Source organism: Trachinotus anak, unplaced genomic scaffold, assembly GCF_046630095.1.
Source record: "Trachinotus anak isolate AG129_WGS33_773 ecotype Australia unplaced genomic scaffold, CSIRO_AGI_Tana_v1 ptg000008l, whole genome shotgun sequence".
Taxonomy (NCBI): Eukaryota; Metazoa; Chordata; class Actinopteri; order Carangiformes; family Carangidae; genus Trachinotus; species Trachinotus anak.
The window spans coordinates 29,025,001-29,040,620 of NW_027273859.1; the positions used below are offsets into that span (position 1 = coordinate 29,025,001).

At 44.9% G+C, this 15,620-nt stretch overlaps 2 protein-coding genes and 1 non-coding gene across 3 annotated transcripts in view; 1 reads left to right on the forward strand and 2 right to left on the reverse strand.

Annotated features, from left to right (window-relative positions):
- Positions 1-5,417, forward strand: part of LOC139624705 (cilia- and flagella-associated protein 157-like) — an 8,869-nt gene extending 3,452 nt beyond the window's left edge. Inside the window, exons 2-9 of the mRNA XM_071484019.1 lie at positions 1,591-1,862; positions 2,252-2,414; positions 2,521-2,767; positions 3,700-3,800; positions 4,034-4,184; positions 4,387-4,544; positions 4,871-5,010; positions 5,265-5,417. Of these exons, the coding sequence (XP_071340120.1) occupies positions 1,591-1,862; positions 2,252-2,414; positions 2,521-2,767; positions 3,700-3,800; positions 4,034-4,184; positions 4,387-4,544; positions 4,871-5,010; positions 5,265-5,356 (1,324 nt within the window). The 3' untranslated portion in view covers positions 5,357-5,417. The remainder of the gene's footprint in view (positions 1-1,590; positions 1,863-2,251; positions 2,415-2,520; positions 2,768-3,699; positions 3,801-4,033; positions 4,185-4,386; positions 4,545-4,870; positions 5,011-5,264) is intronic.
- On the reverse strand, positions 2,806-2,877 carry trnac-gca (transfer RNA cysteine (anticodon GCA)). Its single transcript has one exon. It is a non-coding gene; the product is annotated as a tRNA-Cys (tRNA).
- Positions 5,418-11,821: 6,404 nt separating the features above from the next.
- Positions 11,822-15,591, reverse strand: LOC139624711 (uncharacterized). The gene is made up of 2 exons (XM_071484041.1): positions 14,834-15,591; positions 11,822-13,889 (listed from the first exon to the last, which is right to left on the reverse strand). The coding sequence occupies exons 1-2, from the start codon at positions 15,589-15,591 to the stop codon at positions 13,637-13,639; spliced, it is 1,011 nt and encodes a 336-aa protein (XP_071340142.1). The 3' UTR covers positions 11,822-13,636.
- Between the last annotated feature and the right edge of the window lie 29 nt (positions 15,592-15,620).

A 15,620-nucleotide genomic window follows, 5' to 3' on the forward strand; every position in this document is an offset into this window, starting at 1 on the left:
TCTGCCTGTCTCTCTGTCTCTCTGTCTCCCTGTCTCTCTCCCTGTCTGTCTGTCTGTCTCTCTCACTGTCTCTCTGTCTCCCTGTCTCTCTCCCTGTCTGTCTGTGTGCAGTCAGTTAGAAAGACAAACTGAATGTAACTGCCTAAGACACAGAGCTGACACAGAGATTAGTGAGGATTTGGCACAGCGAACCTCTCAAACTCCTGCTGCTCATTCAAAAACCGTACCTCCTATGATAATTATTTTTACACCGTTAGCGGCACAAGACCTTCCTGAACACGTCTGAGCGATTTTGGTTTTTCTAGAGTCAAAAATGTGGAAACAGGGGCAAGTTACAAAAAGGTATTTTCTGGTTTTGTCTGAAAATCCTGCTTCTGGATTTGTATTGCAGTTAATGGGACACTTGGATGGCGCTCTCATCACTCAGAGGCTCACAGTTCAAATTCTGTGAGTCTCTGCTTTGGTAGAGCCACTGTCAAAAAGAAGATACATTTTCCTACGTTTGGGTAAAAAATTAGTGTCTGAAAAGTAAAAGCTGTGGCCTTGAGGACGAGTTAAAGAGAATTTTTTCTGAGCAGTTTCACGCCTTCTCCCACTCTCGCTGTGATGTCACCCACTCTAGCTCTGAACATTCCGTGCAACACACACCCATTATAACCTCAGAACCGGAAAAAAGCATAAGACCTAAACTGTGATGATAAAAAGACTTTAAAAGATATCAAAAAGCCAAACACAAGCAGAAGAGCTGAAAGTCTTGGGACCCATTTAAAGTTGAAACGAAGTCTCTGGATAAAAGTATGTTGAAGCAGTTGAGTTTCAAAGAGGAGAATGTTTTTATGGATTTAAACATTCTCTCCATTGACTTCCATTGTAAAAAAAATGCGACAGAACACTTAATATTTTGTGTTTATTAGAGATATTGCTAATAAAAGAATGTCCCGATCCACGTTTGACAAACGATGCAGGACCAGATGCCGGCAAAAAAAGCGGGCGGAAGAATAATAATAAACGGACTGTTTTGTCAGCAATCCCACCAATGACATGTAAAAGGCTGCAACTAAAAATCATCATTATTGATTGAATAATCAGCTGATTATTTTCTTAATTGATTGTTTTGTCTATAAAATGTTGATTAGATTAAAGTTGTGTGTTTTACATGTGTTGTACATGACAAAGAGAAACAGTAATTGTTCTCATCTTAGAAACTGGAACCAGCAAATGTTTGGTGTTATTGTTTGAAAAATGATTGTAACAAATTAATATGTTATCAAAGTAGCTGGCAATTAATTAATTTATTGTTTCAGACTATCAAATGCTATTAAATTTAGTGAGGTTGGTCTCTTTCATTATTTTTATTTTAATGTGATTTTAATCTGCCTCAGTTTGATTTCCTCTTATTCTGAAAATCCATGCACATTGTGTAAATCAAATATTAGATGAACTCTTTCTGTGCTAATTGGTTCCTACAGTTGTCACTATGTTTCACCTCTGGATTATGCAGTGCAGTTAAATATTATATTTACAACAAAATTCACAGAAGCTTTTTTTTCCTATAACCCTGAAGCCCACGTGTCCCTCCTCATCATGCAGATGTCAGCTTAAGTGTGACGAGCTGGAGAAGCAGAACAAGGACCTGGCCTCTCTGTGCAGCCTGCTGGAGAAGGACAAGAAGGACATCGCTGAATACCTGAAGTACTTGGCGGCTGAAGAAGAGAAGAAGGTGGAGGAGCTGGTGGAGCAGCTGGAGAGTCAGCAGCGGGTTGTTGAACACCACAGAGAGAAGCTGAAGCTGCAGCACAGGCCGGAGCTGCAGGAGCAGCAGGAGCGGATTGACAAACTGAACTCAGACAGCAGGATGCAGGGTGAGACCGTCGGCACATGAATGTGTGAGAGGAGGAATGTTTGTTGCACTGGTTTTAGATGTTTTATCTTCTGCTCTGAATTAGTGAGATTTGGATTTCAGTGACAGCAGAAACAACTTATTATTATTTTGATTAACAATTTAAAAAGTCCCATATTGCATAAAGGTAGATGTCCATGTGTTTGTGATTATAAAGCAGGTCTAGGTTCTATATTAATACTGTGAAAGTATCAAAGCCTCAGTCCACAGAGAAATGCACACATCCTGTATTCAGACACTGAGCCTTAAAACCAGCCGTCAGGACTTCTGGAACTTTGTGATGTCTGTTTAAAAGAAGCTGGTTGGAAGCTTCCTCTCCTCTCTGTGCTAACTGGGCCCTCCTCCCCTCAGTGGTGCATTTGGAGGAGAAGAAGGAGCAGATGGAGGAGCTGTTGCAGTTGATACAGCAGATGCCTGATATGGAGTCTCTGGAGGAGCAGCTGGACAATCAGAGGGAGGCGCATGAAGCCGCGCTCCACAGCCTGAGGGTGGAGGCATCGCGGGAGAGGGAAAGGTAAAGTCTGACAGTTAACATTAATGTTGGTTTGACTGTTGCTTTAAAATGTTGATTCTGAAACAATAAAAGTTCCCTCTCACTGCCCCCTGTCCAACAACAACAGGTTGATTGCAGAGAGACAAAACGCACTGGACATATGCGTTGAGATAAAGATCCCAGAAATGCTCCTGGAGGAGAGGGCGCAGCACCACGAGCATATGGAGAAGGTCCAGGTCCTGTTGAATGAGAACATGGAGCTATGGGATGAGAAAGAAGAACTGAAAGTCGAACATACAGCGACCTGTTGGGAGATAGACAAATTGAAGGAGAATCTCAACAAGGTTGCCTTGGAGATGCACAACCACAAGACGGTAATCCAACATCAACATCCCTGACATAACTCTGACTCAGGGGGCATCCGGAGTTGAACCAGAGACCTCTTGATCTGCAGTCAAACACTCTACCACTGAGCTATACCCCCACAATGTGCTGATAGTGTCAGGTCTTTGTTGTGTTTTCAGACAGGAACCAGTCTGTTCCGGTCTGTACTCAGTGGTTCCACCACTGCCTCTTTCAGAAGAAAGATTCTCCCTGAGGACAGAAAAATGACAGTGAACAAAAACTGCTCAGCTGCACATGTTGACATTTGAGTGTTGATTTAATCAGAGTCTGTCCTGTAACAACCAAGGTCACAGGTCGTCTGTCAGCAGGTTACTATGACCTATAGTTAGGTTTTGTTGCTAGGCAACATCTAGTGGTCGTAGTGATGATGACAGGAGCAAAGGGAAAAGTGCGGTGACGTAGTTTATAGAACAAAAAAGTCCACGTCAGGAGGAGGTTGGGGTGGATGGATGAATATGACCCAGGAGAGCGGTGTTCGATTCCCATGTGACAGGAGCAGTTTATGTTGTTTCTATTATCCATGACCGTTCACTGTTGTTATTGTAACCATGGCAACAGAGATCGTCTAATGTTGAGGAAGTTCTTATTTTAACCCAAATCACCATCTTTACCTGAACCAGCCATGACCGTTAGTATAGTAACCATGGTGATGAAGGTGGGTACGCCACTCTTAGTATAAAGGAATAACACAAAGGAACTTCCTCACTTAGGAGAATCTTCACAGCTTTTTCTTTGACAAGTTTTCTCGTCTCACACAGTTTAGTTGATAGGACTCTTAATCGTGTGCAGGGCGAGTCGAGTCCTCTGATGGCATCTCTGAAGCATGATCAACACAAAATCAGCTGATCTGTGCATAAGAAACAAAAATCACCAAAATCATTCAACATCCTCTTTTCTTCAGGAGACAGAGGAGCTGACGAAGAGGAGCCAGCAGCTGGAGGCGAAGGTGAAGGAATGGAGGTTCACCCACAGGATCATGCTGGCTGAGGAAGAGGCTCTCAGGTAAGAGGCTCCTCTTTTCGTCATCCAGATATTAGATTCAGATTTGTGTGGTTATGTACAGTGGATTTCAGTATTAGCCAAAGAGACAGTTATTAGGCTGCAGGGGATCTGTCCAGGGGGCACCCGGACTTGAACCGGGGGACCTCGTGATCTGCAGTCAAATGCTCCACCACTGATCTACACCCCCTTGTACAGACACTGTACGGTTGTTTTTGTCCTTGGTGTGTTTTCAGACAGCACGTGGCCTCCGTCGCTGAGGACTGCGATCAGAAAACAGCCGAAGTGGCTCAGCTGGAGGCCGAGATACAGGAGGAGAGGAGCAGGAGGGGGCAGCTGGAGGACGACATGCAGGAGGCAACTGTCATCCTCAGACACATCCTGATGGTAAGAGCCCGGTCCGGACCGGGGGGTCAGGAATAAATCATCCTCAGTCTCTGCTGCTTGAAATGAAACCCTGCAGCAACTCAACAACAGTCAGCAACATCAAATCCTTCATTATGGTTTCAACAAGTATAAAGTCCCAGCTGAGGAGTATCTCACCCAGTCAGATGATTCCTTATTACTGACGCTCTGGTGTCCTCTGCAGGACTCAGAGGAGACGCCTGAGACTCAGCGGAAGATGCAGAGGCTGGTGGAGATCCTGGAGAGCACCGCCCCCCAGGGAGCAGGCCCCGCCCCCAGTGACCCCACTGAGGAGAGCAGCCAAGGACAGAAACCTCAGACCTCCAGCCCCAAACCAGCCAGGTACTGGAGCCCCTCCCCGGTGACAGCGGTGCGAACGCTGCCGGCAGCTGACTTCCTGTTATCACTTCATGTTTGTCACATATATTTAGATAAAAGCAGTTTATGTAACGTCTTTATCTTTTCTTTCCCTGTAAGTAAAAAGGAGAAAATACATTTGTTTAGAACAGAAGTGAAAAGGTGAAATTTCAAGTGCAATGTAAAATCTGTTGTGTAACAGTCAGGCAGTGAAGATGAGTAAAATGACACTACGTACGACAGGAAGTCCTCAGGTAAAACACCTGAGGCCAGCCTGCCTCCTCTCCCATCATCCTCTCTGTCCTCCACAGGGCAGAGGCCCTGAGCCTGGCCACAGACCCACTGTTCCTGATGGCCCGCTACAGGCCGGGCGACCTCGGCTTCGTACCTCGACCCACGTGGAAACGCAGACCAGGGGCGAGCGCTCGGGCTGCACCACCCAGCTCCTCAGGTTCGTTATGAGCTGGAGCCTCTTCGCCTGCAGGAGGCTGTGATGGGTCAAATCAGCTTTTCACTGTTCCCTCCAATAGTGTCGACACACAACTACATCCCCATACCACCTGTACAACATGTCAGCGTTGTGTTCACAGGGTTTCCACTGCCGCCAGAAACACAATGAAACGATTAACAATAAAAAAATGAAAGTACACTGTGATTGTTGCTTTTTCTGTTTTTATGTGTGAATGTTGTGTCTCTGTCCGTCAGGAAACTCTGCAGTCAGAAGACGTCCAGCTCTGTGGACCCGTCCTCAGCGGCCTGATTCAGAGGCCGGAGCCTCCACCTGCACAGACCACTGACCACACCCACTCAGCATCATCCCACCACCTCATTTCAAAATAAAGGTTTTAGTCACTGTGATCCTGCTGCTTTTCTGACTGCTGATCTGTTAGTGGAGATTTATAGATGATTACTGTTCTAACATTTTCTTATTACTGAATAGTTAAGTCTATAAAATGTTTCCTATCACAAGTTTCCAGAGGCCAAACCGACCGACGTCTTATTCCTTAAATACTTTGGTTTTTAACAAAGTGTTGGACAAATTACAACTTTGAGGAAAGTTCAGGGATGCCGGTTCATCCTTACGGAACGTGAATGAATGAGGACATGTCCACTCATGCATCTTTCAAATTTTCACAATTTAACTCAACTGCTATAAGGATACGATGAAGTGATGCAATTTTATTACAGAGGGTCAAAGATCAACTTCACTGTGACATAATAATGTTCTGCAAAAACACTTCCTGTCAGTTCCGTAACTCAGGAAGAACACTGTGACCATATTTCCTGCAATGTGTCTGGTTGGTGGAGGAAACAACAGGTATTTCTAGTTTATATTTAGATTAAAAATCATTGTTTTTAGAAAAACTACTGCTGTGTTACTGATGAACTGTGACACCATCAGCTCTGACCGACACACTGAGTTCACTGCAGAAACCCCCAGGTGACTCTGCTCAGAGTCCAGTCAGTGCTGTGATGCAACTAAACAGGAAAACACAGCAGAGGGTCAGCTGGTGTGTGTGTGTGTGTGTGTGTGTGTGTGTGTGTGTGTGTGTGTGTGTGTGTGTGTGTGTGTGTGTGTGTGTGTGTGTGTGTGTGTGTGTGTGTGTCTAGTTGCAGCCCTCAGCAGTGTAACCACAGTGTATGTTGATTTTGGTGAAACAGGAAGTTGGAGCCAGGCTGGAATATCCAGCTCTCATACACACACACATACAGTCATGAGGCTCTGATACATTTGTGGGTTTTACCACTTTCTCTGCAGCCTTACTAACTCTGGCTTCAGTAATCTGTGGATCATCATCGTTTCCTGCTGCTGAAACAACTTTATCTGAGACTAATTTCTCAGCTCACTGTCATAGCAGGGTCAGTCTGTTACTGCAGCTGCATGCAGATTTTTCAAAGGACTTCATATGTTTAAAATTTCATTTGAAATCAGGCAGAACTGAACATTTTGGAGATTAAAAGCTCGTCATTGGGGCAGAACCTGTAACAGGCAGAAGAAGAAGACAATGTCTAGTTCCATCTCCACGTCGTCACAGAGCCAGAGGAGATCCGGCATGAAGGGACAGATGCTGATCTGACTCCTGAACGCCACCATGTTCTGAAATCACAACTGAAACTAGTTTGTCTCATTGTAAACAAGCAAAGATGGCATAATGACGGGTCTTTTAATAGCAGTAAAGCAGAATCTCTGTATAAAAGCAGCTTCACTGACCGTCCAGTAACACTTGGTTTAGTCTCAGACTCTCACAGCCTCTGTGCCCACGCAGAGAAAGGCATCCTGGGAAACTGGCAAAGCATCATGAGACATTGTGGATGTTCTCTCCAGCCTCAACAACAAGCCTTCTATCACACAAACAAAACGTGTGTGTGTGTGTGTGTGTGTGTGTGTGTGTGTGTGTGTGTGTGTGGACAGATGAATGAAATCGTTGTGAATGAGGTCAATGAACTCAGGAAACCTCGTCTGTCCAACAACAGAAATATATCATGTCAGGTTGTTCCAGCACAGGACGTGTGAGGCTTATTTCTTCATTACATGTTTTAAATTCAACAGCAACTTCACAAAAAACATTCAGTCAAATTTTGGAGAAAAAAACAACAGTCAGGTGGATCTAAAGAGACTGAAGCAGATAAACTTCTGACACTGGAAAGTGTTTGGATCAGAATCTGACTGGATCTGGCTGAAACCCACAGAGTTTAGTCCTCAGATAAAACAGTTTTATTTGGATTGTTTATCATGAGTGAAGTGGGCACATGTGACTAAGGCTCCATGCACACAAATATGTTTTAGTTTAAACTCGTCTCTTCTTCTGCGTTTTAGTTTTTAACTCATCTCTTCTTCTCTGTTTCTTCCTCCGTCCTCTCTCCTCCAGAGTCTGCAGCCCCTCAAACAGAGACTCTCAGAAACGCTGCTGGACCCGTTTTAGTCTAAACCTCCAGGTTGTGTTGTAGTCTGGACGGACACAAACTGAGACCTTTGGAAAAGATGACATAGACGCCCATGGTGGCTCCTGATTGGCTCTTATTAGTCTGGACTACCAGGGGTGAAAAGGAGTTTTGTTATTCAATCATAAGATTAAATTTAATTTGATTTTTAAAAAAAACCTAAATTCCAAACCCTGTGGCTAAACCGAGATATAACACCTGAGCAGGTCAGCAGAGGCATCTGTTGGTTAAAACACGGGCGAGCACCATGTCCCCAGAAGAGCAGCCAGTCGGGGGGCTAACAGGCAGACCGGCCCAGATTCTGACCGGCCCAGCACAAGTCCAGCCACGGGCCAAACAACTTCTCTGGCGGAAACTCTGAAAAATCTTATATGGTCTGGTGAACAAACAGAAAGTCTGCCACACACACACACACACACACACACACACACACACACACACACAGAGTCTGTGTTACCTGGTTCGGTTGGTTGGGTCTCAGCCCCCCTTCCAACCCCCCTGGTCTCATTACACAACACACAGACTCAGCTGAGACCAAACAAAGGTTCATCCCCTGGTAAAGCATGTCACAGGAAGTGTGTGTGTTTGCTTACGAGCCGGTTCAGTGCTGCGGGGGTCAGTCCTGTGGGGGTCAGTGCTCTTCCTCTAAGACACGCTGCAGACCCACACCTGTGATGTGTGACGCTCAGGCCAGATACATCCGTCCATATTTAGCCTCTAGATTAAACAACGAGCTGTGATGTTTGTCGTTGCCCCTCAGGACATCACACTGACATGTTTATTTATCTGACGTCTGTCAGCTGTTCGACGTCACTTCTCTGAGGAGCCGGTACAAACCAGAGGCCCCCAAGGAGAAAACCAGACCACAGTGGCCCCTCACATTGGTTTACAATGACAACTATAAACCCACTTAACCCTCCCATAAAGATACTGTCTAATTTTGGCATCTACCAACAGTGGGGAGGGTGGAGGGGTTCTTTTGATGGGTGTCTAGGATCGCCACTGGCTGTAGCACCACGCGGTGTATGACTGGTGTGTGTCACCACGTTATTGGTGCGTTTTCATATATTTTCAGCCACGTGAGCTGCTGATTGAAGCCTGGTGTGTTCTGGTGGGTGTGGTCTGTAGTGTTGCCCTGTGGTGGTGGTGGGGGGGGGGTGTAACAGCTGACACACAGATTCCTTTCAGCCTGGATGTAGTTCCCTGTGCAGGATGTGTGAACTCATACGATGGGTGTGATTCAAGCAGTGGTTGGCATGGCTGGTCTCCATGGAAACGGGCCTGTTTAATTGCCCACTGTGTTGTTAAGGTGTGTCCACTGCTATCACACACAAAGCTGCCTATGAACACACTCACATACTCACACCCACACCCACACTGTGTCATAAAGGATGCTCAGGATCACACAGCAGACGCAGTGTTTGCAAACACATCACAGTGGAAACTATGTTCAATCAGCTGATTGGAACCGATTTCAGTCAAACAAAGTAACCAGGATGTTTTCCTGCTGTTTCAGTGTGTTTTCATTCACCTCCGATGAACTGAGACATCAGCAGCAGGTTCAGAGGTGAATCTCTCAAGGTCTCAGTGGATAAAACCAAAACCTTCCCCAGGGTTGAGTGAGTTCACATCTCACCTGATCTGGTTTCACTTTACTGGTCGAACACGGGGCTGAATCCAAGCCTCTGCTGGTCCCTTTCACGTCACTGCTCCTGGATACAAGACAAAAGACAGGATCTGGACCCAGCACAAAAAATGATATGTGTGACCCACCAGAAACAAACACTAGCATCTGGTTATCTCCCTGGGCCGGGGATGACCTCGACGAACCACAGATAATAAAGTCCCTCTGTAATGCAAGTGAGTTTCGACCTTGAACGTGGCTCAGTCGTGTCTCCTCACAGAGCAATTTGCAAAAACTGCAGTTTCTAACATCCAGGTTGGTGTTAGTCAGTCAGAATTGCACAGTGTGTATTATGTCATTTTATTCTTGTAATTTGGAAACATGCAGATGCTTGTTAGCTGCTGAAAACCATTCATCCATCCATTCATCCATTTTCTTCTGCTTATCCAAGCTAAGCAGGAAGTTCCAGACATCCCTCTCTCCATGTTCCAGCTCCTCCTGCTGGATCCCAGGGCATTCCCAGGTCAGATGGGATATGTAATCCCTGCAGTAAGCTCTGGATCTGTACCCCGGCCCGCCCAGAAGGGCCACCTCAACTGGCTCCTTTCAATGTGAAGGAGCAGCGACGCTATTCCGAGCTTCCTCCTGCCACATTCATGCTCTCTCTGGAGTGATCAATACATCAATACATTATTAACAGACTGTAAATAAAGGTGGATGTAGCCTCTGTGACGTCACCCACAGGTTTCTGAGGAGCGGTTTTTAAGCTCAGAGTGAGCTGCTCTTCTGCCTCCATCTTGGCAGTGAATGACTCCAGCTAACTCCAGGATATTCCAAAAATGGGCAAAGGGGCGGGGAGTATGTGAGTGTATGTGTATGCATACGTTTACCAAGTGTCAACCCACTGTGACATCACCACCTGGTTTGTGAGTTTGTAATTTGGCTGTCACCATCTTGGTTTTTTGGAAACCAGAAGAAACCATATTTGGTTGAGAAGGTGGAGCTGAGGAGGTACAGTCTGTCAATCACACAGTAGCCCCGCCCTAATTCATCCCCTGCTTTATGGTCTGTTTTCCTCTAAATGGATCATAATTTAAAAATAAACATCATGTTGTGTTGAAGAAGACTTGAAACTAGAGACTGAGACATAAACTCATCAGGAAAACGTTTCCTGAGGTAATAAATCAGAGAGAAGTGGAGACATTTTCCCATAGACTTCAATACAATCAGACTCTGTTTACAGCCAGTGGAGTCGCCCCCTGATGGTCAGTAGAGAGATGGAGGTTTAAGGCTCTTCAGCATCGGCTTCACTGTTCAGACCCAGAGTCCACATCCAGGTTTATAATCAGTCTATGATGCTCACCCATCTGTCACTCAAAGCAGCCACGCCCTCAATTAAGTAAACACCTGAACAGCACATAACATGCTGCAGGTTTGTTTCTGGGTGATGGAGGGAACTGGAATCATCTCTCAGATTTCTGAGTTCCCAGTTCAGTAACTGTCACTGACTGAAGGAAGAAAGCCTGAACTGTTTTATCATTTATAGTCTGGCTGAACTTCTGATGACCACAAAACTTTTTTCATTGCTCTATATTCTATAGTTGATGGGTGAGAATCGTTCCTGTCAAATAAATAAATGGTTGAACTCTACACCATCTCAACATGTGAGCTTTTGTGACACAGGAAGAGCTGATCAACTTATTTTATCCTGACTTACTTAAAAGAAAACAAACTTCTCCAAATCACCCCAACAGGTCGTTTCCATGGAAACGGCCTCCTGTGGAAACAGACTGATGTTGTGTCTGTATACTGTATGTTAGTGTAGTAAATGTGGTCCTACACCTTCCACATTATACATATCACTGACTGAAATTCATCTTTTATTATTGAGTTCTCTTCTCCAAACACACACACACACACACACACACACAGGCTGTATTTCTTGATGCTGCAGCTCCACCTGCTGGCTGCTTAAAGGTGCAACACAATAAAGAGAATTATGGAGGTTTTTTGTTATTGAGACTTGTATTAATGAAAGTGGTGCTGAATGCACAGGTCTGATCAGTCAGGTTTTAAATGCTGGTATACATACAGCAATACAGGTCCTGGCTGAATCCAGACGTCACAGATCCAGGTCCTAGTCCTCCCGGAGGCTCAGTCAGTGTATATACCTGTTCACACATCATGTGTTGTCTGCAGGTCAACAGCTTCATCCTCTCACCTGTTGTCTGTTGCAGAGGTTGGTTGTACCGGTGCCCTGCAGCGTCTGGACGTAGCTCAAAATAATTTCAGGTCATTTCCTGCACAATTCTTTGCTCTTTAATAATATAATATTTGGATTTTCCACAATGTAACTGTGTCATTGTTATTTTTGTCTACTTTGTGCACATATATTACAAAACCTGTGGTGGACTCCATGGACTGAAGCTAGGAAAACAGACAGACAGTGAACCTAACACAGGTCTGTCCTCTACCTGCAGAGGGAGACTTTACTCTGCTAAACACTTCAGTTTACTGACACACGAAGGAGAGAAAGGTGTAACAATCAATTGGTATATTTAAAACCGCAAATATATATATATTTTATGGATAAACATCACAGCTTCCATGAAGAGCTGGAACTTTTATAAAAAGGAAACTTAAATTTTTCCCTTAAATTTCCAGAGGTTGATGAGTTCCTGTTAAAAACAAAAACAATAAAAATAAACTTAATTCAAAAAGGAATTTATTCAAGTTTAACATGGTGACAGTGCAAGCTTTGCTAAAACAGGTACATAAAAATATATAAAATCATTTATTTTACATTGCACAATAAAAATCGGCCTGAGCCTTAAAACACACACACATACAGTACACAACATAAAAACCCGACAGCACAGAAACAAAAACAGGAAATAAAATGTGTTTTTTCTCTTAAATCATCACATTAATATTTGGTAGGAATCTTTTAAAATATGTGTTTTGATGGATGAAGCTTTGGGAGGGCTCCATGAAGGAAGTTTCTCATTCAGGTTAAATTTGATTTGCAAGTCAAAGTGTTTTTGGAAACTTTTTGCTCAGTGACAGTTTGGCCATTTTCAGCCAAGCACAAGAAACTATTTCATGATCTTTTTGATGCAAAATTCATCCCATGGTTCAGCTGCATCTGACTCACGTCTCAGTCTCCTGCAGGGCGAAGCAGATGAGCTGAAACCATGAGCTGAAATCTTTTGCTTCCTTAAAAAGATCAAAATTCACCTCACAACAAAAACTCCAAACTCTTGAGTTTTGTATCCATGCAGACAGTTTTCCAGATCTGTCAGATTTCTGCCTCCACACTGTTTCAATGGAGTGAATGGAAATTAGGTTATGGTCTTTAGAGCTAAGACGAGATAAAACAGGAAGTACCTGCATGGAGAGATACCAGGTTATGTTTTTGTTGTTTTGGTGAACTAATCCTTCACAGTCTTGAGCTGTATCAGAGGTTGATCAGCATATATGAAAGTATCAGTGTGTATAAAACTCTGTCACATGAACTGTGGCTCAGCTCATTTGCATGGCTCCCGTTTCCAGCATTTGGTTATGAGTGAGGTCACAGCTGCAGCTCCGACCACAGACACACACTCTGAACGTAAACAACAGTCGGGTTTAAACACACACAGTCAGACATGTAACATTCAGGCTCTTTAAAGTGCTGGAAGCTGCAAGAACAAGTCGAAACAGGAGACTGTCAGGAGGAGACGCCACCTGCTGACGGGTTTATGTGATCTCCCGTTTCACTACCGGCCTCGCTTCACGTCTAAAATGGCAGCAATGTTGTGTTTCTGTGGAGCTTCACATCCCAAAGAGACAAAATGAAAGAAGATTCATGTTTCAGTCCCTGGAATCAAAAGTTTACTGTTGTCTGTTTGTCTTTTATGTGGATGGAAACCACTAGACTTTGACCTGTTGTTACTATAATAAACCTGTTTTATACTCAGCTGCCATTAAATGACCTTCAGCTCAGCCAGCTCGTATTACCTGACCAACATTTTGCATGCGTCTCTTTTTAGGTGATGATTTACAGCTTTTGGCACAAGTGACATGAAGCAGATAAAATCAAGCGCTTCTCAGTTTCCTTGATCTGTTTCCACCTCCGCTGTGACATGTGTCTTTGTCAGCTGATATTGAGGAGGGAATGTACAAAGATGGAGGCAGATCTGTTTCTTCCAGACAAGTTAAACGTTATGAAGCAGAGTGAAGTCCACTGTGTCGGAGGTTCTGAGCTGCGCTCTCAGCTCCGGTGTCCTGGTTCTCACAGTGCTGATGGAAGAACAGATCTCCCTCTCTGTGTCCAGGTTGTTAAAAGCTGCTTGTTGCACAACAGCCTGAGCGATGGTTTTTACTGCACATCTGGATGTGATTTCATATTTTAACCACAGATGTGAGGCAGATGTTGCTCAGTTACTGGATTCAGTCACAAACGTCCCCTGAGATGCTGGAATTCTACTGATTGATGAGAAATAAGAAAAGTGACGCCACTCATGGTCGGTCAGTCCGAGCCCTTGTAGATGAGGAGGAAGATGACGATAATGGTCAGCAGCACCATCATCATCACCACGGACGTCAGGAGGAAGGCCCGGCATGCCGGCCGGCCTGTCAGTCGGAACAGAGCGCCGCCCACGCCCGCCACCTCGCCACCGCCCCCGATGGGTGGGCTGGGAAGCCCCACGTCCAGAGAGCGGTTCCCTGACCTCAGAGATGTCAGTGACCTCTGACCCCAGCGCCGATGACTTTCAGATGACCTTAATAAGAAAGAGAGGATGTTATTGGTCAGATAAAGCAGTGGATCCTGTGGTTTATTCAAGTCTTATTATTTTGTCTCCTTAAGAAAATTGCTTGACTGTGTGAATCTTAGTGTGGCCCTGACAGCTCAACACACTCAGAACACAACACAACCAAATACACAAACAGTGCAAGTAGCACAGAGGACAGCGGAAGTGTTTCAAATTTTTACAAGTCACAAAGCAGGTTCATCACTTTTTACTGGAGAAGCTGAGAAACTGACTCAACCACAGTAAGAAAAAAAAAATTATGCTGTACGACAGTGATGCTTTTCAGTTGGTGCAGGTTAATAAACGGTGATACTCATGTGGACCTTGATCAATAACTGATACTATTCCAGTCAAACCAGGTAGCAGAACAAATGTGCTCCAATAAAAACTGGACTTTTGACCTGTTGAAATCAAACTGTAAATCAGGGAATATCAAATAACAAGCCAAAACAAACAAAAAAAAATTAACTTGACTCATTTTGTTAAAGGTCCATATTTTACTCATCATCTGTATTTTATCTGAAGTGTTGATATCCATAAGAAGATATATTTGTGGTTTTAAGAACCAAAAACCATCTCAGTGTAGTTTTACATCTCCTCTCTCAGGCTTCTCTCTGGAGCTCTAGTAACAACAGGTCAGTCAGCCAATCAGAAGAGAGGATCTGAGCCTCTCTTTTTTCTGAGTGATCTAATAAAAATATGGCAGATTTCAGGTAAACACTCAGAGAAACCAAATCCTGCCATAATTAATAAGATTTTGAATTAAGATCATGTGGAAGAATAAACAGGTCCAGCGATACGACACTCATCACTCACACATTTAAAAAAAAAAAAGCCAAAAAAAAAAAAAAAAACCCATAAGAATCTGATATCACCAAATGATTTTTTTAGATAGATTATTCTAACAGTCTGACCTTTTGACCTCCAGCTTCCCTTTGTTGCGGAGGAAGCGGATGCTGTACACCCTCTGCATGGCGGCCGGCAGGTAGGACAGCACGTCCGAGTCCGTGGTCAGTTTGGGCAGGCCGAGGGTGGGCAGGGGCGTGAGGCTGCGGCACAGAGGGCACTGGATGGCGCTGGGCTCGGGCGACTTCACATTGATGCGCGCCAGGCACTCCAGGCAGAACGTGTGCTTGCAGTGAAGCATCTTGGGACAGCGGAAGACGTTGTTGAACTGGCTGAAGCAGATGGCGCACTCCAGGTCGGGGCAGGTGTCCTCAGAGCACTGGGACGGGAGTGGAGACGGATGGAGGTCTGGGGATGGGATGATGACGGAGACCTGGCCGGACGGGGGGGTTGTGGGGGCTGGGTAAGGGTTTGGTGTGGTGTTGGACACTGGAGATGGAGTCTGTGTCTGAGGCAAGACTGGAGCCAGGCTAAACGGAGGCCTGGATGTGAGGCTGAAGCCTGGATCTGAGGCTGGAAGCGGAGAGGTGGAGCGCTCTGCGTATAGTGATCGGACCAGGTGTTGACCTCCATCTTGGTCTGATGAGGTCTGAGGAGAGTTATTACTCAAAACCGTCAGAGATGTATGACCTGTCTGGATGACTGGAGGAGACGGAAAACTGGAGGAAGGTGGATTATGAGAACTATCACAGGGGCCAGGGGCTGAACATGGAGGCACAGCATCACGGGGGGCAGAGTTCAGGTTCGGATCTCCGTAGGGATTCATGACTGCTGGACGATAGAAGGATGGAGGGA

Excerpts from the sequence above, each read along its gene's own strand:
- LOC139624711 (XM_071484041.1), bottom strand. The coding sequence starts at position 15,591 with ATGAATCCCTACGGAGATCCGAACCTGAACTCTGCCCCCCGTGATGCT. Across the intron at positions 13,890-14,833 it reads GGGAAGCTGGAGGTCAAAAG|GTCATCTGAAAGTCATCGGC; the intron begins GTCAGACTGTTA and ends TTTCTTATTAAG.